The following is a 23,786-nucleotide window of genomic DNA, read 5'->3' as shown; positions in this document are numbered from 1 at the left end:
CTCTTAAAAATGGTTTCTTTGCATTTTTAGAAAGAAAAATTTCACTATATAAATTAAAACTGAGTTTTTAATCTTAATTCCATATATGAAAATAATTCAATTAGATTTTTATATATTTACGTTTTGCTTCTTTTTAGAATAAAATTTTAAATAAATGATCCAATTAACCTGAACCAACCCAACTCAAATATTTTAAGGTTGAGTTGAGTTTGGTTCATTTTTTAATAAGGGTTATTTGGGTTGAAAAAGTTTACCATCCGAAGAATTGGATTGGGTCTAAAAAGTTTTTCAACCCAACCCAACCATGAACACACCTAATTCTCGATGTCCAAAGCTCCACCTTGATAATATATATATATATATAAAGCCTTTGCTAAGATATAGAGGAAATAGTATAAGGTTAATTGTTAGGTACTTAGTTTAGGCTTATAGCGACTTTGGCTTTCTATACCCAAACTCATGTATTGGTGTGAGAAATTGTCAAGCTCCAGTTGACTTAGGACCGTAATTTTCTTTACCCCAATATTCCTTTTCTCTAGATATAGTTTATCCGATTTTCCACTTAAATTCGAGAATCTACGCTTAATTTTATAACAATCTAGTTTTTTATTTTTTATTTTTAAAATCACGTTTATTGTCTTACAATTTCTTACTTATGATTTTCATATTTCATATGTAGCCATTGTTCTTTTTTCTTAGCCAATTTTTAAAAACAAAGAATATTTTTTTAAAAAATAATTGCAATTAGTAATATTTTTAGAGAAGACTATTTGAAAACTACTTTCTTTTTTTAGTTTTCAAATTTTGGCTATGATTTTGAAAACAATAAAACATAGAAGGCAATATGTTTATTGGCTTAATTTTAGAAACAATTTTTTTAAAAAAAAAAAAAAAACCAAGAAACTGTTTTATAAGCTTATAGATACCACTTCCGTCATTGACTTGTATGCTTTGTTATCTACGTATTAGTAAGTGTTTTCAAAATACAAACTACATTTTGAAAACTAAAAAAACAAAATTTATAATTTGTTTTTTGTTTTTAAAATTTGGATATGACTTTATATATTCACATAAAAAATGAGTGAAACCAACACCCTTTTTCATAAACCAACACATGAATTTTGATTTTTGAAGAACAAATATCTTCAGAATTAAAAACCGACTTAACTGAATTAGTTGAGATGCGAGTAAATGGGTGCAAACAGAAATTAATAAATAAATAAAATATTAAAAAGAAAAAAAAGCAATAATTTTAATCTATAATTTTGTTTCTTTTTGTTGATTAAAAAAAATCCCTTTGTGGGGCCCGATATCGTCAAAAGAAGAGAAGAATCTGCAGTGGGGCGTCCCATATAGACCGCTCGTGCCTTGTAATACGCCGGAAACGGTGATATCACTTTTTTGCTACCCAATAACTTAGCAATATATCATGAGAAGAACAAATATATTTATTTATGTGTATGTATATAAAAAGACAAAAGTAATTTTATCTTTACCTTTTAATTTTATTGGATAAGTTTCTTCATTTTTTTTAAAACATGATATGATCAAATAGTCCAATTGGACAATACTATTCTATGACATGGATTCTTCTAAATGTTTTTAGTCAAATGTTTATGGGTCAATTTTGATTTTTTTTTTTTAATTCAATTCGAACTTTTGACCTATTGATCAAGAAGGTATACAAATAGTTTAGTTTAATCATGTTCAAGTTGTATTAGCATAGGGGTTAGAATAGTTTGATTAGTAATGTTCTAAGAAAAGTTGAATTGAATTTTTGCTTGGTATTGAAATTGGGCATTTCTTTTACTTGTCTATGTACAACTCTATTCAGTATATATATATATATATATTTTTAATATTCACTATAAAACATGTGTTTATGTTTGGTTTTTATTAAAAAAAAATATATGACGTTACTAGGGTGCTAAAAGTTATGATCTAAAATCAGTGCCCAAAAAAAAAAATCTAAGATAAAATAAACATCAAGTTTACGACAACTAAACCGAAAAAAGAAAACTTTTTACCACGAAGTTTCTTTCAAAAATACATTTAAACTTTTAAAAGTTTCAAAAATGACCTTGAATCTTTTTCTATTATTAAAAAAAAAAAACTTCAAAAATAATTGTTAGTATATGAACACAAACGGTTAAATACTCATTTAAAAAACATTCTTGAACTTTCAAAAGATGCATCAATATGGGGAACTCTTAGGAAGTAAGACCATGACGTATTTTTGCTATTAACAGTTTCTACTTATATATTAACAATAAGGCTGTTTTTTTAACATTTATTTAAGTTAGAATATTTTTTAAATTTTTGAAAGTTCAACGACATTTTTAAAATCATTTTGAAAATTTAAGGATATTTTGACACAAAATACAAAGTTCAAGAATGTTTTGTTTAAAAAAAAACCTTTGTTTTACTGTTTAACTCCCTTAAAAAAAGGTAAACGGAAGGTTTTTATTTATTTATTTATTTTAACCGAGGGATGAAAAGATTTTCGGTCACGTCTGAGCTACGTCGTTTCTTATCAAATAATTTATTATTGAAACCACTTTATCAAGACATACCTACTTTGTAATGACATAATTGCTTGAAATTTTGTGGTAGAAAAAAATGATAAAATTCATCAAAGAAAAGGTAAAAAATGCATTTTTATTCCTTCTTTGACTTCAGTTTACATTAGCATTGTATTTTACTTGGCAATTTTGAAAAAGCTGTATTTCATTCACATCGAATTATATTTACTTTTATTGTTTATTTTGACACTAATTATTAGGTTTCATTCTGATCATGATTATACTTTTGGTTCTACCTCACAGTTTTAAACGCACATTTGAATTATCAATTAAATATAAAAAAAACAAAAACAAAAACAAAATTTTTTTTAAAGAAATTTTACTTTTTAAAATATTAAATTTAGGTTTAAAATATCAAAATTAGGTCAGATTGTTAAAATTGTTTTCAAAATAAAATAAATAAAGAAATAAAAGTGAGAATTGCATGTTATAGAGTTTTAGTTTTTTTTTTTTTTTTGAAAAATATGCTTGTTTCACACAATTTCCTAAATAGTTTTAATATTTTCTATATAAAAATATTTAAATTCTTATTCAAATTCCAAAAACAAAAATAAGATTTTAAAAATTACTGTCTTTCAAATTTTAACTTGATTTTGAAAACTTCCTAAAGTGTAGACAACCAAACATAAAAATTAATATATGGGAAGTGTTTATAGGTTTAGTTTAAAAAAAAAAAAAGAACAAAAAACAAATTAATTTCCAACCGGAACCTAAAAAATAGCATGATTATCAACCTCAACGGCTTTCAACCAATAAATTAGAGATTCAAATCTCACGACCTATTGTATAAAAAAAAAAAAAGTTAAAAAAAAAAAGAGAAAATATTAAAGGAAAGAGTAGAGAATATCCCTTTCCCACCTCAGAAATTGGGATTAAAAAAACAAAAAGAGAAAGAAAGGGAAAAAGAAATATTGGAAAATTGGAAACAGAAGAGAGAAGAGCAAGAGGCGAATCATCAAAGAGTCAGTCCAATAGTCAAAAAGGAAGACACTTTTCTCTTCACATTAACTTCTTTACGTCGCAGCATTATCCAATTCCAAACCAAATATGATCAATTATTTATACGGCCCAATCATCTTCTGCCACCTCACCACTCTCCCACTCTTCCTCCCCTTCAATTACTTTTCAAGATACAAATCTGTTTTAATTTTAATTAAAAATTTTGAATTTGGGTTGAGTTTTTAGAATGTTCATTATTCTACTATTCATTCTGCAGATAGAATCATGTATTTGTATGAGGTTGTCAAACTTAATCTCAGCATAACTCAACAAGTTTACTCGACTAAGAGGTTAAGGTTCAGGTTCGAATCTCCCCGAACCACTTTATAGAATTAAAAGAAATCCAAATGAAATTAACCTGTTTCCTTCAAAAGTAAATTGGATACAACTTTCCTCCTCGAGAACCAAAGATTCTCTCTCCCCCCTCTCTTTCTTTCTCTCACTAACTGAACCCCAAAAGTCTCTGACAATGATTATATTAGACAGAATGAGAGCTGAGAATGCTTTTGAGGGTAACATGGAAGGAAGAAAAATGAAGAAAAACAGTTGAAAAACAGTTCTCCACTCAAAACAACAAACAAACACAACTGCAGAGCAATTTCTAAGCCTACAGAGAGAGTGAGTGAAGAGTGAGAGAGAGAGAGCTTACCATTTTTGCTCTCCAAAATGTTGGCCACAACCTACATTGTGCTGCTAGCTTTGCTGCTACCCACCAGCTTGCCGCTCCGTGCCAGTGCTGGTGCCGCCGCTGTTGCTCTCAACCTCACTCTCCCCGGTCAGCATCCGAGCCCTGAACTGGTTGCCCAAGAAGTTCACAGGTCCATCAATTGTCCATTTTTACACAAATGTTGTTCAAGAATCACTATGTTCTTGGCTTGGCTCTTACTCTAACTCTCTGCACTTCGAAACTTTTAGCCACATTGTCCATTTCCTGTACTTTATTGTCCGTTTCAAGGGTTTTATGCTTATTTTTGTAGGATTTCATGTATTAAATGTACAAAATCCAAGTTTAAAAACAGGGCTTTTTGTTACTATGTTCTTGGTCGCTCTTTTTTTCTTGACCTTGTTTTTTGAGTTCTTTGTGTAGCTACAGTCTTCAGTTTTAAGTCGTCCTTGACCACATTATTATGGCTTACAATCTAAGACTTATGCTTAAACCTTACTCTTCCACTCTTGTTCTGTTGAGTAACTATTATGTCTCTGACCTATTCCATGAACTTTTAACTACATTGTTGGATTTCTTCATAAATTTAATCATTTCTGAAATCTTTACCTACTTCTTTTACAGATTTGGTAATCATAAGAGAAAGAAAATGCCATCCAAATCTACCGTTTGAACTGCTGCTTATCCTCTGCTGTTAATGGATTTTTGCATTTTGATAATCCCATTTCGACCCTCAGTTTTCCATTTCATTTCCTATCTTAATCTTCATGTACAGTTCTTTGTCAGATTTAAGCATTTTTAAAAGAAAAAGACCGCATAATCCTTCTCTTTCGCTACATTTATCGGTTGGGTCTTTATGTTTTTTGTCTGTTTCTTTTTTTTTTTTTTTTTTTTTTTTTGGGGGGGGGGTGTGTTGGGGTGAAAAGCACTGAAAATGACCAATTTTTCTTCACCTACCCTTCTTTCAGATCATTTATTAAATTTGAAGGTATATCTTGTCAGATTCAACCACTTATGGAGCGTAAATTTAGATTATACCATCCATGATTAATGCTAAGTTCCTCTAATCTCTAAAGTTATGGAAGGAAATTGTTGTTACCCTGTTGCAGGAAAGTGAATGCTTCCTTAACGAGGAGGCAGTTGCTCCAAATCTCAGAGAAAGATGAATCTTCTTCTTGCTACACCGGGAACCCCATCGACGACTGCTGGAAATGCGATCCAAATTGGCCAAACAACCGCCAACGCCTCGCCGATTGCGCCATAGGATTCGGCCAGTACGCTCTCGGCGGCAAAAACGGCGAGTTCTACATCGTGACAGACGATTCCGACGACGATGCGGTAAATCCAAAGCCCGGAACATTACGATACGCAGTGATACAGCCGCAACCACTCTGGATTGTCTTCCCCGCCAACATGCTCATCAAACTCAAACAGGAACTCATCTTCAACAGCTACAAAACCTTAGATGGCCGCGGCGCCAATGTCCACATCGTCGGCGGTGGCTGCATTACGTTGCAGTACATAAGCAATGTCATTATCCACAACATCCATATCCACCATTGTTATCCATCAGGTAACGAAATCTAAATCGGAAAACCCTAATTTACCTTCCTGGACACCAAATGTTCGACAAAATGCATAGATCTGAAGCTCCGCTGCGGCTATGGCTGTGCAGGTAACACAATGGTCCGATCAAGTCCGACCCATTATGGATACCGGACGAAATCGGACGGCGACGGGATATCGATCTTCGGATCGAAGGACATATGGATTGATCATTGTTCATTGTCGCGTTGCAAAGATGGGCTAATCGATGCGGTGATGGGATCCACCGGAATCACGATTTCAAACAATTATTTCTCACATCACGATGAAGTTATGCTGTTGGGTCACAGCGATCACTACTTGCCGGATTCCGGAATGCAGGTCATTTCTCCATCCCTTGTTTCTCTCCTAATATTACTTAATTAGTTCAATTAAAAATTAATCACCCATCTTACAAATTAATGTTTAATTTAGTCCTCATGTCATTTGACTTTCATAATAGAAGATTTTTTAAAATAGAAAATAAGAAAAACTATTTTTATTAGAGGGAAGTCTATTCCATCAATATTTGTTTTGCTATTTCTATAAATAGTTTGATATATTTTTATCAAAATTTTTATTAATCTTTTAAATTTAAATTTGAAAATTATGTTTTTTAAGAAAAAACACTTAAAATTTATGTTTAATAAAATTTAAACATTCACATCTTATAAGGCCTATAAACATCTATATGAACAAGATAGGTTCAAGGATGTATTAGATACAAGTTTACAACATTTAAAATTTTAAGTCAAAATTATATATATATATATATATATATATGAACTTTGTTCTTTGTTTAAAAACTACATCTAGAACAATAATATATGTCAATTACTATTATACTATGTTTGATCTTTCATAAATATTTTAGAACTACTTTTGGAATAAAATATTTTTAAAATGTTGGATGAGACCTAAGATTTAAAGATGTAATGATAGCGTGAAACGTAAATGGAAGACTACACGAAATTATGTCACATTAAAAAATATGACAAGTTTAAAAAAATAAATGTATTTTAAAAATAAAAGACAGTCTACTTTTGGTTTTTTGTTTTCTTTTTGGGTTACAAATGGGGTAAAGGGGAGTTAAAATTTCAATTACTATTAAACTATATTTACTTTAGCATTTAACTTAGTTAATGGGCACAAAAATAGAAGTTTAGTAACTATTAAACACTTAAAAAAATTTAAAAATTGGACAAACTAAATATAATTCACTTGACAACATCCGAATATGTTGGTAATTAAATCCTCTATCCAGTTGTACTTAACAAAAGTTTTAAGGACCAAATTCTAAAATTCATGAATTGAACAATTAATTTAATTTATTCTCTCTCAATATGAAAGTAAAGATGAATGAATGAATGAATGAAATGAAGGTTACGATAGCATTCAACCACTTTGGGGAGAAGCTAGTGCAAAGGATGCCGCGATGCCGATTAGGTTACATTCACGTCGTCAACAATGACTTCACCCAATGGGAAATGTACGCAATCGGCGGCAGCGGAAACCCCACCATCAACAGCCAAGGCAACCGCTACACCGCCCCCTACGACCGCAACGCCAAGGAGGTCACTAAGCGAGTCGAAACTTCCGAGTCCGAGTGGCGTGGCTGGAACTGGCGGTCCGAGGGCGACATTCTCGTCAACGGCGCCTTTTTCGTCACTTCCGGCCAAGGCCTTGAAGTCAAGTACGAGAAAGCCTACAGCGTCGAGCCCAAGTCCGCCGCCCTAATTGACCAGCTCACTTGGCACGCCGGCCCGCTCGGCGTCGGTGGCCGGGATAATAATTTGGGAATGTGGACTACTGGCCCTAACGGTGGAGGCTTTGCGCTTGGGTCTGGTATGGACTATACTGACGACATGTCGGAAAGTTATTTTGTTAGGGCTTTTTCTCTTTTGTTGGCCTGTTTTTGCGCATTGGTGGTTGCTTTTATGCTATGACGACATGTCGGAGTATTTGATAGAACAGAAAAGAAAAGGACAGGTAGAGTGGGTTTTTGCATTTTTCTTAAAATGGCATAAAGAAGGCCTAAAAATGTAAATCCATTCGTTGCGTTACCCATTGTATGCCAAAACTGAGTTTAGTTTATCTAATTTTCTTTTTGTTAAATTGGCAATTGAGTTTATGTTCTCCAAGAAAATTGAAAAGGGAGACTATGTTAATGTATATACTTTATTGGTACAAAATATATGTACAAAAAAATGTGATGGGTGAAGATTTGAATCTCAAACACAAAAAAAACAATGTTTTACCTTAGGTTGACTCATATTAACTTCAAAAAAAAAAAAAACATTAACTTATTAAAATATTTCTAGTAATTTTGATGTATCATTTAATTTTTTTTTGTTTTTAGTTTTTGAAAATTAAGTCTATATAAATATTTATTCTACCTTTAATTTTTTTTTTTATCACTTTTTAGTAATGTTTTTGTAAACCATGCCCAATTCTAAAAACTTGTTTTTGTTTATTAAATTTGACTAAGAATATAACTCTTCTATCAAGAATGATGCAAAATGAAAATGGAAAGAAATAGACTTCCATTTTCAAAAATCAATAACAAAAATAAATTTGTTACCAAACAAAGTCTAAATGATATATTATTTTACTTATAAACTCTATACTATGGTTATAAACTCTACTATTGTTTGTAAATGTTATATGAATCGCAATCCTATAATTCAAATGCTATTATAATGGCAATCTATTGTTTACCGTCCCACAGAGTGACTAGAGGAAGGCACCCCAGGCAGAACAATGACCAAAAGTGAAAATGTCTTTTTGTTTTCCAACTTAAAAAGAAGAAATCAATTCTGAACATATTAAAAAAATTGTTGCATATTTTAAATTGACATCAAACATGTATTATCGATCAAGGAAAAAAAAACTATAAACAAGTTGAAAATAATTGGAATATTGTAAGTGTATAAACCAAAACTCCAAAGACAATAAAGTTCCGAAAAAGGACAATTTAAGTGAGAAGGGCAAAAAAATATATATATTTATATATATTTATAAAGCACATAATACTTCACAAATCATTCTTAAATCTGCAGCAAAAACTACTAACAAATTCCGTACATTTTAAATTACATTTACTGCTTCTGGATGCTGATGCTGATGCTGGTTTCTTTCTTCTGATACCTTCACCTTCACCTTTCCCAGAGGTTTGGATTCCCAAAAAAAAAAAAAAAAAAAAAAAANTCTATATGAACAAGATAGGTTCAAGGATGTATTAGATACAAGTTTACAACATTTAAAATTTTAAGTCAAAATTATATATATATATATATATATATATGAACTTTGTTCTTTGTTTAAAAACTACATCTAGAACAATAATATATGTCAATTACTATTATACTATGTTTGATCTTTCATAAATATTTTAGAACTACTTTTGGAATAAAATATTTTTAAAATGTTGGATGAGACCTAAGATTTAAAGATGTAATGATAGCGTGAAACGTAAATGGAAGACTACACGAAATTATGTCACATTAAAAAATATGACAAGTTTAAAAAAATAAATGTATTTTAAAAATAAAAGACAGTCTACTTTTGGTTTTTTGTTTTCTTTTTGGGTTACAAATGGGGTAAAGGGGAGTTAAAATTTCAATTACTATTAAACTATATTTACTTTAGCATTTAACTTAGTTAATGGGCACAAAAATAGAAGTTTAGTAACTATTAAACACTTAAAAAAATTTAAAAATTGGACAAACTAAATATAATTCACTTGACAACATCCGAATATGTTGGTAATTAAATCCTCTATCCAGTTGTACTTAACAAAAGTTTTAAGGACCAAATTCTAAAATTCATGAATTGAACAATTAATTTAATTTATTCTCTCTCAATATGAAAGTAAAGATGAATGAATGAATGAATGAAATGAAGGTTACGATAGCATTCAACCACTTTGGGGAGAAGCTAGTGCAAAGGATGCCGCGATGCCGATTAGGTTACATTCACGTCGTCAACAATGACTTCACCCAATGGGAAATGTACGCAATCGGCGGCAGCGGAAACCCCACCATCAACAGCCAAGGCAACCGCTACACCGCCCCCTACGACCGCAACGCCAAGGAGGTCACTAAGCGAGTCGAAACTTCCGAGTCCGAGTGGCGTGGCTGGAACTGGCGGTCCGAGGGCGACATTCTCGTCAACGGCGCCTTTTTCGTCACTTCCGGCCAAGGCCTTGAAGTCAAGTACGAGAAAGCCTACAGCGTCGAGCCCAAGTCCGCCGCCCTAATTGACCAGCTCACTTGGCACGCCGGCCCGCTCGGCGTCGGTGGCCGGGATAATAATTTGGGAATGTGGACTACTGGCCCTAACGGTGGAGGCTTTGCGCTTGGGTCTGGTATGGACTATACTGACGACATGTCGGAAAGTTATTTTGTTAGGGCTTTTTCTCTTTTGTTGGCCTGTTTTTGCGCATTGGTGGTTGCTTTTATGCTATGACGACATGTCGGAGTATTTGATAGAACAGAAAAGAAAAGGACAGGTAGAGTGGGTTTTTGCATTTTTCTTAAAATGGCATAAAGAAGGCCTAAAAATGTAAATCCATTCGTTGCGTTACCCATTGTATGCCAAAACTGAGTTTAGTTTATCTAATTTTCTTTTTGTTAAATTGGCAATTGAGTTTATGTTCTCCAAGAAAATTGAAAAGGGAGACTATGTTAATGTATATACTTTATTGGTACAAAATATATGTACAAAAAAATGTGATGGGTGAAGATTTGAATCTCAAACACAAAAAAAACAATGTTTTACCTTAGGTTGACTCATATTAACTTCAAAAAAAAAAAAAACATTAACTTATTAAAATATTTCTAGTAATTTTGATGTATCATTTAATTTTTTTTTGTTTTTAGTTTTTGAAAATTAAGTCTATATAAATATTTATTCTACCTTTAATTTTTTTTTTTATCACTTTTTAGTAATGTTTTTGTAAACCATGCCCAATTCTAAAAACTTGTTTTTGTTTATTAAATTTGACTAAGAATATAACTCTTCTATCAAGAATGATGCAAAATGAAAATGGAAAGAAATAGACTTCCATTTTCAAAAATCAATAACAAAAATAAATTTGTTACCAAACAAAGTCTAAATGATATATTATTTTACTTATAAACTCTATACTATGGTTATAAACTCTACTATTGTTTGTAAATGTTATATGAATCGCAATCCTATAATTCAAATGCTATTATAATGGCAATCTATTGTTTACCGTCCCACAGAGTGACTAGAGGAAGGCACCCCAGGCAGAACAATGACCAAAAGTGAAAATGTCTTTTTGTTTTCCAACTTAAAAAGAAGAAATCAATTCTGAACATATTAAAAAAATTGTTGCATATTTTAAATTGACATCAAACATGTATTATCGATCAAGGAAAAAAAAACTATAAACAAGTTGAAAATAATTGGAATATTGTAAGTGTATAAACCAAAACTCCAAAGACAATAAAGTTCCGAAAAAGGACAATTTAAGTGAGAAGGGCAAAAAAATATATATATTTATATATATTTATAAAGCACATAATACTTCACAAATCATTCTTAAATCTGCAGCAAAAACTACTAACAAATTCCGTACATTTTAAATTACATTTACTGCTTCTGGATGCTGATGCTGATGCTGGTTTCTTTCTTCTGATACCTTCACCTTCACCTTTCCCAGAGGTTTGGATTCCCAAAAAAAAAAAAAAAAAAGAAAAAAAAAAGGAAAAAAAAAAAAGATAAAGAAAGAAAGATGGAGTGAAAAAAAAATGAAAAAGAATACCAAAAAATTTGGAGAGGGTCAAATCTAGACCATCTATATCAGTCATTTTATGCTGAACCAACCAACCTTTCAAATGAATAACTTTAAACTGTTACCATGTAATCTCCTCTCTGTGCTGCAACATCTGCCAGTCTTTTCCAAGCTAACTCTCTCTGCTCTTCCACCTCTTTTGCTTTCATCTCTTTCTCTGTGTACTGCCTCTGACATTCTTCAAACAACTCCACGTCCATTTCCATGAACATCTTTCGAACATTCACGGTCAGCCCGTGAACCGCCTGGTTCCAATGACTTTGGATATTCTTCTCCAATGCTTGAAAAATTATTGGCAATATCACTGCCCGATTTTGGGCTATCAAGCTAACAATATGTTCATTGTTCCACAGAAACAGAGCTCTTTCAGCAACCTGCATCACATATTCACAAGTGGCCTTATAAAAAACAAGGGGAAGAACAACCCTCTGCAGGTAAACAAATAATGCGATCAGAACATAATGTTCAGAGTGGATCCCCTCAACAGCATCATACACAAGGAGACTTCAAAAATATTAGTTTGTCGTTAATAAAAAGATGGATCACTGAATTGCATATATAGAACAAAGTTTTTCAAATCCTTGTCGGTTTTACATTGTTTACCATTCTAACACTCATGCTACTAACGTCAGAAATGATACAAGGAGCCGGTAAAATGAAAATCTTAGTTTGTTTTCTATTTATCTACACTCCTAAAAATAATTTCCAGAGAACGTGATCTCATCACACAAGTCTTCGTCAGCAAAACAAAAAGGACACACGTTCTTTTGTATGAAAGACACCAACGATACTACCTTAGGTAATCATTTCAAATAACACTGATCAAGCCAATATCCCTTCTTTTCCAACAACAGCTTATAACATTCAAGTGGCTGTTTACCCAAGAAGAAACATTCTTGTACTTTTCACCTTTTAAAAGTCCTAACGTTTAACCAGTAAACTAACTGGCAAAGGCAACAGCCATCAGAACAAAAAGAATATACCCCAGGCTGCCACACCTGTTTTACACATTAAGAAGATGCATTTTAAAACCTTGCGAAGAAACATAAATAACGTAAAAGTTGAGGGATAGACTTCTCTTGTGGATATTAATCACTTAGTGCACATTAAAATTAATGACATAATGGCGCTGTTATTATTCTTTTTAAATAATAAATTGGTTTTTTTTGGAGACCAATAAATTGAATATCTTAATTCATTTTTTACACAATTAAAATAAATGCATAGCTAAATTAACTGTTTCGACGAGTGTATAATTATTTATGTACATCTAAACACAAACATCGTTGACATGCATCCTATAACTTTATGCATGATGCAAATGAAATGGATCCTAATGGTCTTTCATGGGTGTCCCTTCTTAAGATGCTTCAAGTTAAATTTTATATACCTACATTATCCTCGGCTCAGGCATTTTGTGCAGGTAATGCATCAAAAGATCCTTCCGTTCAGCAAGATTTGGAAGACAGTTTGTCTGTCAGTGTAAGCAGTAAAGAATCAAATTTTAATACTTTGGAGCCAGCTACTGAGGTTGATTTTTTTTTTTTTAGGAAAAGAATGGGGAACCTCTAGTTTCTCTTTTTCAAAGCTCAGAAGAAGTAAAGGTTGATCAGCCTTCTAATCTAAGGTTCCCTCAGCCTATCTCTGAAATCCATCTAAGTTCTCCATTGTTGAAGTTTGTGGACTACAATTGTGTAAAATTTCTCCTCTTTCATCCTAAGTTGCTGGTGGCAGAAGTTTTATTTCAGCATGAAATTTATCCTGGTTTTCAATTGAAGCTCAAAGATACTTGGTCGGTCCTTTGTCTAATCAAGAAAGTTCAGGCAGCTTACCTGCACTTTGGGTTGAATATAAGCTGTCAGATCTTGAAACTCTTAGAGGAATTTCGGAAGATCTTCTAAAGGCTGGCAGAAGTCCATTCTTGCCATTTTAAATTTCAAATGTTTGGTCTTCTGCAGTTAAATCCTTACCTGTTTATTTTTGTTTTGAGAAGTTTCAAAGAGTTTTAAAATCAAGTCTTTCGAGTGATAAGATCTCTTCAAAGTTGCTCGGATTTTGCCTTACCTTGGTGCTCTATGCTCATTGCCACCTTCTCCATCCAAGCTTTTGTTTAATTTGGTTATTTTGGAATGACTCTGTTCTTTCGGCCTTGTCATTAAGTTTTTTGTCTTGCATTTGAATTCTATTAGTATTGATTGTTTCTTTGTATCTTGAGCATTAGCCTCTTTTCACTATTTTAAGGAAAACTCTGTTTCCTTTTCTAAAAAAGAAAAAAAGAAAGAAAGAAAGAGGGAGACAAAATGAACCACATACTCATCTGTTACCCTTTTGCTACTAGCCTCCGGCACAAGCGTTTCCAGATTTTTGGTTGAGGAATAGTTTGCACTAGAGGAATTTTACAGTCTCACAACTTCTTTACTTACCCATCCCTTTCAAGAGGAAATGTTAAACCTTGGGTTCAATGCTTAAAGAGCTACTTCATTACCAAACTCAGTTAAAGAGGAATAAAAAAGCATGGACTTTACACGGTGTTGACAGAGGGTTGGCCCAAATTTGGAAACTTATTATAGTTTTTGTTTCTGCTAGGTGCTCTCACAGTACAGGATTTTGTGACCATATGTGTTAAACGCGGAAGCCCAAGGGCTGTTCCCAACCCTGTTAGTAGAGAAGCCAACCACCACTCCTTTAATTGAACACAGGATTTTATAATTACATTCTTTGTTTTCCCGAGGTTATTGAAGATAGATTTAGTTGCTGCTTTGGCCTTTTAGCTTCGGTATCATATGGTCCAACAAAATATTTAGTTTCCGATCACCGGGCTAAGAAAATCATATCAATCTAAATTTTGGTCTTCACCCCTACCATCCTTATAAATTGTGTCACATAACAACACCTAAATTAGGTCCTACGATAACAACACCTGGAGTTTCCACAATAAAACTACCTAATTAGTAAGCCTACAAAACAGTAATCAAATTGGGAGAAAAGGAGTCCCCGTACATTAAAAGTAAAGCCCCAGATATTTAACTAAGTAGAAATATCTAAGTTTCAATAATAAAAGAAAATGATAGAGATTTTTATTAGGAAGAAAATTTATGGAACCCCTCCAATTGCAAAGGAAAAATATGTGATCAAAGGCACAATAGTTCCAAACATTTTACAAATACAACATCACAATCAAATTCATTAAATCCAGACCTGGGGCAAAACACCAGTGTTTACATGAAGTAGAAGAAAAGAACACTGATATGTGATCAAAGGCACAATAATCTCAACCATTATAAAAATATAACACCACAACAAAATTCATTTAATTCAGACCTGGGGCAGAACACCAGGTTTTTTTTATGAAGAAGAAAAGAACACTAATGCACATAGGTTGTTACAATCCAAAAAGGAACAAAGCTAACTCAAAACAACCCAAAATAAAACACTCAAAGTAACCGAGAAATAACCACATTATAAACTAAAGAAAATGGAATGCATACGTTAGAATTTCCTCCACTTTTAAATTAGATCCACGAATAAATCAACCAATAAAACATAGTACAACAGGTGAAGATCTATAGTTATCAACAAAGAAAACATCCTTTAAAAAAATAAAGTAAATAAATTCGCGTGCATAATAAGAAATGACATCTTAAAAGAATGGACAAGTAAGAACTAGTGGGCATCATTGTTTATTTGTTTAACCATTTTTGGCTTGTTCTATTAGGAAAAACTTCAGGGATAACAACTATTGAATGTATGTTTATGTTTTAAGAAAGAGAGACAAAAAAGATCTGACAAGAAATTCTAATATGGAAAATCGAACAACAAAGGTAAAATAATACATCAAATCTTGCGAGAAAACAAAGAAAATTATAAATAACTAATTTTACTCCCAGTTATTAATAAATAGAACTGCTCTTATAAATTGTACCTTCGGGGACATCCAATAAAATTGGAACTGGTCTTATAAATAGTGTGGATAGTAACTATTGGTCTTATTGAGAGGTTAAATAACAACTATAGCCCCCACCCCTCCTCTCTCTCTCTCTCTCTCTCTCTATGAGAGACAAGATAATGTATGTTTATGATTTAAAAAAGAAATAGACAAAAAGGATCCGACAATAAATTCTTATATGGGAAAATCAAACTACAGAAGCAAAATAAAACATCAAATCTTCCAAGAAGCAAAACAAAGAAAATTCTAAATAAGTAACTTTACTCCCAGATATCAACAATTAGAACTGGTCCTATTAAGAGCGTGGGTAAATAGTTTAAATAAGATCTTTGACTATCAGCAAGACAAATTATTAACAGTATACATATGCATATATATTGAGATAAAATTTTAACATAATATTTTCTAGACATAAAATCATGCTTATGAATAGAACGTTGAAATATTTAATAACTTCAAACCTGAAAATGAGAGCTATTCAGGCAACGTGCAATCTGTCTAAAAAGAGGAACCATACAGCGCTGGAACTCTGCTGATTGTGTAGCCTCTAGTACTTCTTCAAGTTCTCCTAAGAAAAGAACTTCTTTCTGACAGTTGGTCATGGGCCAATATTTCAACAAACCCCTTATAACAGTATCTGCTAGCTTGTAATCTTTTTCAACAAACTGTGTTATGCAGTAGGATAGCTGTTGGTGATAGATTGCAATTGATTTAGGCTTGTGCAAAGGAACAAGAGCCCGAACAAGAAACAATTTATGCTCCTCTTTCATCGGCAATGCAAACCCATTGATGATACTCCCAAGGATTTCCAAAAGCTCGCCAATACCACTGTGTCTTTCTGTTTCGTAAATGAATCGATAAAAAATGTTATTGATAGCCTTCCGAATAAATGGCCGATGGACCATGAATTTTCCATATATACGATGCAAGATTGTCTTCAAATACTCCCGCTCACGAGGATCCTCAGAGTCAAACAAATCCAAAAGTTTCAACACGAATGAGTGGTCGATGTACCTCTTGGCAATTTTGGTATCAGTATCAGATGACACAACATATCTCAGTAACAGTTCATATACAAGCTGCAAATGAGGCCATGAAGGTTCCAGATAAGGTTCTTCTTCTTCAGGATCAGCATTTTCTTGGCCGGTATTTTCATGCGAAGCTGGAGGCAAGCACCGAAAAATATTGACCGAAATCATTCTAATCATTTCTTCTTGACAAGTTTCTGTGATTTTCCCCGACCCCGATTGAATCACATCAACCAATTCCAGAAGCGTCTGCCGCTTAATTTCCTTCTCTCTGGCAGACTTCAGAGTGTCCGAAAAATCAAACTGATAGCAACATATCTGCAATTTTCTAATGAATAAATTCTGCCTTTCTGAAACCGGTACATCACGGAACAACGGGAGAGGTTCCACAGTGCCGGTAGGAGGCGCCAACGTCACCACCCCCGGAGCCCAGTTTGAATTGGGGCCCGATGCGGCAGGTCCAGGGCGAGAAGCATGATTCACCACCACGTTCGTAGTCGAAACAGACCCTGAATTCCGATTCCCGGGCGGTCCAAACCCATAAAGTGAAGGATCATTGGCGTCGGACTTGGAGGGCTTACGATGCCCTCCCTTCATAATTTTCTTAAACATGTCTCCTCAAAACAACAAACCCTAATCCGTAAATTCGGTAGGTTCAAGGAGCGGGAATTAAAAGCGAAACATGAACCACTTCTTGATAGGGTATCGATTCCAAGAAATGATGGATCAACATGCACGAATTAATTGCCCTAGGTCATGATTAAAAAAGAGGTATGAAATCCTTCTCCCACCAATTATTTCAAAGTTTCAGAAATCTATAAGAGCAAGCATGGATCTGGAATTAGGGATTGAGAGACGGGGAAACGGAATCAAACAAGAAAACAAAACAATAAAACGTTACCCTGTCGCAATACAATCTCTCTCAAACTTGGTCGTCAATGGATCCAAGTATCGAGTCATCCGAGTCGAATCGCCGGAATGCCGGCGGGATGATCGAGCGATATGATTCCGGCGATCAATCCGATCAGAGAACAGAGCCCCAGAGAGCCAGGAAGAGAGAGAGAGAGATTTCGAACGGCGGAAGTGGAAGATAATTAAAGAAAGGAATGAAAAGCTAAAAACAGAAAAAAATTAATTTATATATAAAAAAAATTATAAAAAGAAATGATTGCAGATAAAGCCTTTGTAGACACTAGACAGTTGTTTCTTCTCCTCCCTTTCTTTAATGAACAAAATAAGTTGAATTATTATTCTTTTTTCTTTCCAAATTCAAATTAATTTATTTTTAATTCATTCAAACTTAGGATAATGCTTTAATCTCTTTATTTTTGTTTCCCCCACATTCGAATGATCATTTCTTCTTCTTTTCTTTTATTGTTTTATTTATAAAACTAAAAAAACAAATCAACAACAAAAATCGTGAGTGGCTGTGGCTTATGATCATACACGTGGACAACAACTGAGGAAGTGTCCACGTGGCATATTAACACTGATGTTGTGTGAGTGTGATTAGTTATTAATTATTTTTTTTCCCCAAAAATCAAATTATTTACACCACGTTTTGCAGTCCTTTTGTTTTAAAAAAAATGAAGTACATAGACACTACTTTTATTTTTAAATTTATTTTTTTTATCTATTTTTCATCAATAATTTAAAAACTAAAAAAAATAGTTTTTAGATCCCATTTGGTAGCCATTCTATTTTTTAAAAAAAAAAAATTAAGTCCATAGACGCAACTCTTATCCCTAAATTTTTTCTTTTGTTATCTATTTTTACCAATGATTTAAAAAATCAATTCAAATTTTGAGAATTAAAAAAAACAACTTTCAAAAAGTTGTTTTCGTTTTTGAAATTTAGTTAAGAACTCAACAATTGGAAATGCAAATCATTGAAAGAAATGTGAATGATGTAGGCTTAATTTTCAAGAACAAAAACCAAAAGTCAAATGGTTAATAAACAATGCCTTAAAAAGTTGCTTTTGTTATTGAAATTTGACTAAAAATTTAAAAATTGTATTTAAGAAAGATGCAAGTTGCAAAAATTTAGAAGGAAATATGCTTAATTTTTAAAAACCAAAACAAAAAATGAAATAGTTTTCGAAGGAAGCTTATTTTAAAAAAATGCACAAATTTATCTATTTTAATCTATTTTCATAATTAATTTATTTTAATTTTATCCAATATTTTTATTTAGTTTGCATAAAAAGCATTGTGTGACGTGGCATAAAATTATGTTAAAAATTATATAATCGGCCATACATGAGGAATTATGTTAAATATAATATAAAAATAGGTTAATTATAAATTTTGTACCATTTATTTATTTATTTTTTGTCTACTTTGAAATTCCAAAATTACGAGTTTAGTCACGGATAGTTTACAATTTATTTTTTTCGTTTTTTTAAATTTCAATCCAATGGATTAATTAATTTTATAAAATTTTGAATTTATTAATTATCTATTCCACACACGACACAAAAAGTAAAGTTTATGTTAGACATATATGAGACATTTTTAAAATTTTAAATATTAAATATACACAAATCTCAAATTAACATGTATATTTCTCTATGTCCAGGTTTTATATTTGTGATATATATTCTGAAAAAAGATATAAAATAATTTTTTAACTACATAATACGGGATCAAAATATAATAATTAAGTACGTGAACGGAAAAAAAATAGATATAAGTAAATAAGATTTTTGTACAGTAAACACCTGAGGGGTAGTAATGTCATTTTTTATAAACATTGTGGAGAGAAATGATTGCATAAAGCTCTGTAGCGTACACCACTTTTAATTTTTTTTTTTCTTTTTATTCTTTATTCTTTTTGCTTTTTTGAAATTTTAAGAGAGAATTTATTTTCTCTTTTTTATTTCTCCCGACTCGGCCAGTTTTTGTTATTATTATTTTCTTTGGGTTCTTTCAAACTATCCCAATATTTTGGATTTTATAAAGTCTGACGTCATTTTTCTAATTATAAATGAAAATAACTTTGAAACGATCAGGTTGGAATAAATACGACCAATTCCAATTTTTAAAGAATTGATAAGGATATTTATCCAATTTGCATTAACTGATTCCATACCCTTCACGTTAGATTTTACTTTTTGCCCCACCACCATTTTCTTTTCGGAAATATAAATATTGTTGAAAAATTTTACACATTGAAAAAATGTTAAATTATTTACATAAATAACAAAAATCATCGATAGACATTGATAAACATCTATTGATAGACTTCTATTAGTTTTTATCACTGATATATTCTAATAGATTTTTATCAGTCTTTATCAGTCTCTATCAAATAAGATTAAATTTTGTTTTTTTTTTAAATAATTCCCTTTATTTCTCTCTTTTTTTAAAAAAAAAATCTCCCGAAATTATTTAGACTACAATATAAATTAAATTAATTTACTTTAAATATTGGATATAATTATAGTCGATTAAAAATCACTTTTAGTCTCTAAACTTTTATAAAAAATAATAATTTATCTCCAAACTTTGGTTTGTAACTGTTTGATCATTGAACTTTCAATTTTATGAAAATTGACTCCATGAACTTTAGTCCTTGTCATTTCAAATTGTAAAAATTTAATTCTTATCATAAAAGTAATGTGAATATTTAATGAAATTTTTTACATAAATAAATCTATAAACTAATTAGAGACTCAATATTTTTAGGTTTTAATATTATTTTAACCCCTGAATTTTGGATTTGATTCTATCTTGGTCCCTAAACTTTTAAAAACATTTGTTTTAGTCCTTGAATTTTTAAAAAGTGTTTATTTTGGGATACTAAAATTCAATTAACTTTTATAGATGAAATCTGTTTAAGGATGAAATTGTATCTAATTGTTGGGTTTTATGTCCTAAAACACGTGGTATGTAAACAATGAAGCTTGTTCTGAAAATTCAATAAAGGTGTTATTGAATAGATCTATTGCTTGAATAGAAATCCAATAAACCTAAAAGTCCCTTGACTATTGGATGAGTACTTGAACTTTATGTGGAGACATAAAGGTGGATCAGGTTCGAGTAAATAGTCAAAATGATCTATAGTACATGGATAAGGTTGGGTACCTTATTCTAGTAACACTATTGGATATGGCATGCTCTGTAGTTGTTACAAGGTGTTGTCAAGTGCTACAAACGAAGTGATCCTAATTCGTTCATTTTGGACATGAGGAGTGGGGGTGTCCTTGTGCAAAAGAGTTTGTATAAGATCGGACTACGAAATGAGTCACTCTTACTTTTTAACGTTGTTTACTGTTTAAGACTGACTATTTCAAAGCTATGACCTAGGTAACTTGACCTTAATTCTGAGCTAACTATGAACTCCTGTTTATCTGGGATTGCCCTTAGATTTGCATAGGTGAGGGTTGGCTCAATAGCACCGGCCCAATATGACTGTCATTTCAGGGGTAAGACTGAATAGATAGCTGGGGACATAAGGTGCAAGAGGGAATTCATTTCTACCCGCTTTAGGGATAGTAGAGAGGTTGTTCCCATAAGTGTTGTTTCTGTGGCTTGAACAAGGGATCCCGCCCTCTCATTTGGCATGAGAGGGACTCAGTTTTGTGATTGGATTACAAAACAATGGTTCATTAGGGGATCAGTGAAGACTTAAGAACAAGAAGTAATTTCGGGGATAAAACAGATATTTGGCCCAACCGTTATTGCGAACAACCTGTGAAGAGTTAACTTACTAATCATGGTTATATCTAGTAGACATAATATATCTAGTTCAACTATGGGCTTTAGTGGAGTGACCCATTAGTTAACGAATGGGAGTTAGATCGGTCTAATGAGTTTAGCCGATTAATCTCGGATCGTTGGAGCCCATGATCTGTAGGTCTATGAGGTCCCCTACTAGCTCAAAAATGGTTAGCTCTAGAGTAGTATGATAAGTTAGTTTGAAACGTTCAAATTAGAATCAAACGGAATTGGAGAAAATATATTTAAATATGATTTAAATATATGAAGATGAATTTGTGTAAAAATTAATTTAATATTAGATATTAAATTAATTAGAATTATTTAAATTGTTTAAATAATTATTTATTAATTTTATTAGAAAATTAATTTGTAAAATTAATAAATTTTTATTTTAGAAATAAAATATAATTTGAAAATTAATTATGGATTTTTGGAATTTGAAAAAATGGGTTTTTCATCTTCAACTAGCTTACTTGGAACCCACCTTTTCCTTTGCTTTACTATAAGCATGAGCTGCATCCCATGCAACACATCTCTTTGCATGATAGTCTATAATATATTGAAGAGATTGAAGTGAAGAAAGGTATTAGAACCAACTGAATTTTTGCTGAAAAATTCAGATAAAGAAGGTGTTCTTCAATGGGTTATGTGCAGTGAGTTTTCTCCATATTCCCTTTGATTCCAGCTTATTTTGAGTCCCACAACTCACCAAGAGGATAGTAGAAAAGATCTTGTGGTGGTCTACACAAGGATTAAGATGATTTTGCAACTGGAAATAAAGATTTCGTTGGTTCGGCCAAGGTATGTTTATGAAACCCATTAAACTCTATTTTTAGCATGTTTCTTTTCAACCAAAATTATGAATTAGAATGCTTATGGATCCTGATTTCTTCCGCTGCGTGCTGGTGTAGATCCAACAATTGGTATCAGAGCATCTTATAAGTATTCAGTTCGGATTAATTCTAGTTTGGTGGGTGTTTTGTATGAAAATATGAAACTGTTGTAATGATATGATTTTATGAACTTTTGCCTTTAATTTCTCTTTGATTTCCCGTTTAAATTTGTAACTGGCTCTTGTTTAATGAGCTTTAATATCTTCTCAAGAGTCTGTAATTTATTTGGAGTCATTAGAGTTAGAATTAAGCTGTAATTCGAAGAAACAAACGAAGGGGTCGAGTTGTAGATTCCAGACGATCAGCCTCTGTTCATATCGTCGTTAAGCTTCAATAGCTAAACGATTGTTTAGCTTCATACGTTAGACGATATAAAGGAAAAGCTAAATGGTCATGTAGCTTCGGGCGTTAATCGTTTAGGTGTTGTGTGCTGACGATCGTCTACCTCGGGAGCTAAACGATGCGTTGTTTTGCTATGTGATGGCACTACATGATTGTGTAACTTTGGGTGGGAGCTAAGCGATGAGGCGAAGAGCTATACGATGGCGCTGAGTGATCGCTTACACGATCGTTTACCTTTGATGAGGAGCTAAACAATGCGGCGAAGAGTTATGCGATGGTGCTGAGCGATCGCTTAGACGATTGTGTACTTTTAATCGATAGCTAAGCAATGTGACGAAGAGCTATGCAATGGCGTTGAGCGATCGCTTACATAATCGTTTACCCATGAGCGGAAGTTGAGCGATGCGTTGATTGCTATGCGATAGCACTAGGCGATCACTTACTTCGGGCACGCGCTAAACGAACAAGACACGGTGCTAAACGATGGAGCTATGCAATAGTGTTTGACACTAAGCGATCGTGTAGCATCCTCGGGCACTAGACGATTATACTATAATAGAAGGCGAATACTATACGATCGTGTAGCTTTGTTAAACGATAGACGTTGGTTACTAAACGATCAAGCAAACACTAAACGATCAAGCCAATTGCATGACGATGGTCGTCAATGCTAAACGATCTGACTTAGTGAGATTTTGAGTGAGAGCAAGAGAAGCCGGTTCAAACGGTTCTCTTAAGGTTTGGTCCAGTTTAGCTTCAAATGGTTTGTGGTTGGTCTGGTTCAATCTCTACTGGTCCGGTTCAGACGGTTCGGGTCCAGTTTAAGCAGTTTTGGAGCGGTTGAGCAGTGTTGAAGTTGTTTTTGTAATAGTTAGGCTTTTGCTTGCTTGTTTTTGCCAAAATTAAAACTATATCATTACGTGTTTAATTATTTATGCATTAGATGTATGTTATAATTAAATAAATCTTGTATGTGCATATAGTATGCCATTTAGATTTAAAGTCCCACCATAAGAAGCATGCAACATGCATTGAAAGTATGTTATAATTTGTTATAATATATAGTATGCATGTTAGGGTTTCTTGTATTTAATATAAGTGTTATATTAGATATTGAATGTCTGTATGTTGTAGATGTTTAGCATGTCTAAAGTTTTATAAGATGTTATAAAATTGGGTTAGATATTTAAAATCCATAACGAAGAC

At 32.4% G+C, this 23,786-nt stretch overlaps 3 protein-coding genes and 1 pseudogene across 5 annotated transcripts; 2 read left to right on the top strand and 2 right to left on the bottom strand.

Moving 5' to 3' along the window:
- The first annotated feature begins 3,803 nt into the window (after positions 1 to 3,803).
- LOC120072644 (probable pectate lyase 12) lies at positions 3,804 to 7,943 on the top strand. The gene is made up of 4 exons (XM_039025064.1): positions 3,804 to 4,399; positions 5,355 to 5,818; positions 5,921 to 6,171; positions 7,212 to 7,943. The coding sequence occupies exons 1-4, from the start codon at positions 4,248 to 4,250 to the stop codon at positions 7,773 to 7,775; spliced, it is 1,431 nt and encodes a 476-aa protein (XP_038880992.1). The 5' UTR covers positions 3,804 to 4,247; the 3' UTR covers positions 7,776 to 7,943.
- Positions 7,944 to 9,209: 1,266 nt separating this feature from the next.
- Positions 9,210 to 10,464, top strand: LOC120072707 (probable pectate lyase 12). Its single transcript, XM_039025167.1, has one exon. The coding sequence runs from the start codon at positions 9,718 to 9,720 to the stop codon at positions 10,294 to 10,296; it is 579 nt and encodes a 192-aa protein (XP_038881095.1). The 5' UTR covers positions 9,210 to 9,717; the 3' UTR covers positions 10,297 to 10,464.
- Positions 10,465 to 11,323: 859 nt separating this feature from the next.
- LOC120072705 (serine/threonine protein phosphatase 2A 57 kDa regulatory subunit B' beta isoform) lies at positions 11,324 to 17,772 on the bottom strand. 3 transcript variants are annotated; one of them, XM_039025164.1, is made up of 3 exons: positions 17,526 to 17,772; positions 16,058 to 17,439; positions 11,324 to 12,078 (listed from the first exon to the last, which is right to left on the bottom strand). In XM_039025164.1, the coding sequence occupies exons 2-3, from the start codon at positions 17,234 to 17,236 to the stop codon at positions 11,704 to 11,706; spliced, it is 1,554 nt and encodes a 517-aa protein (XP_038881092.1). In that variant the 5' UTR covers positions 17,237 to 17,439; positions 17,526 to 17,772; the 3' UTR covers positions 11,324 to 11,703. The 3 variants fall into 3 exon arrangements, with proteins under 3 accessions (XP_038881092.1, XP_038881093.1, XP_038881094.1); XM_039025165.1 differs by having other exon boundaries at positions 16,058 to 17,373; XM_039025166.1 differs by having other exon boundaries at positions 11,324 to 12,024; positions 16,058 to 17,764.
- LOC120074823 lies at positions 14,250 to 14,347 on the bottom strand (annotated as a pseudogene).
- Positions 17,773 to 23,786: the final 6,014 nt, after the last annotated feature.

The sequence above is a fragment of the Benincasa hispida genome, chromosome 3 (genome assembly GCF_009727055.1).
Source record: "Benincasa hispida cultivar B227 chromosome 3, ASM972705v1, whole genome shotgun sequence".
Classification (NCBI taxonomy): domain Eukaryota; kingdom Viridiplantae; phylum Streptophyta; class Magnoliopsida; order Cucurbitales; family Cucurbitaceae; genus Benincasa; species Benincasa hispida.
Note: the sequence above shows the minus strand (reverse complement) of the source record. Positions and strands in the feature narration are given on the sequence as shown.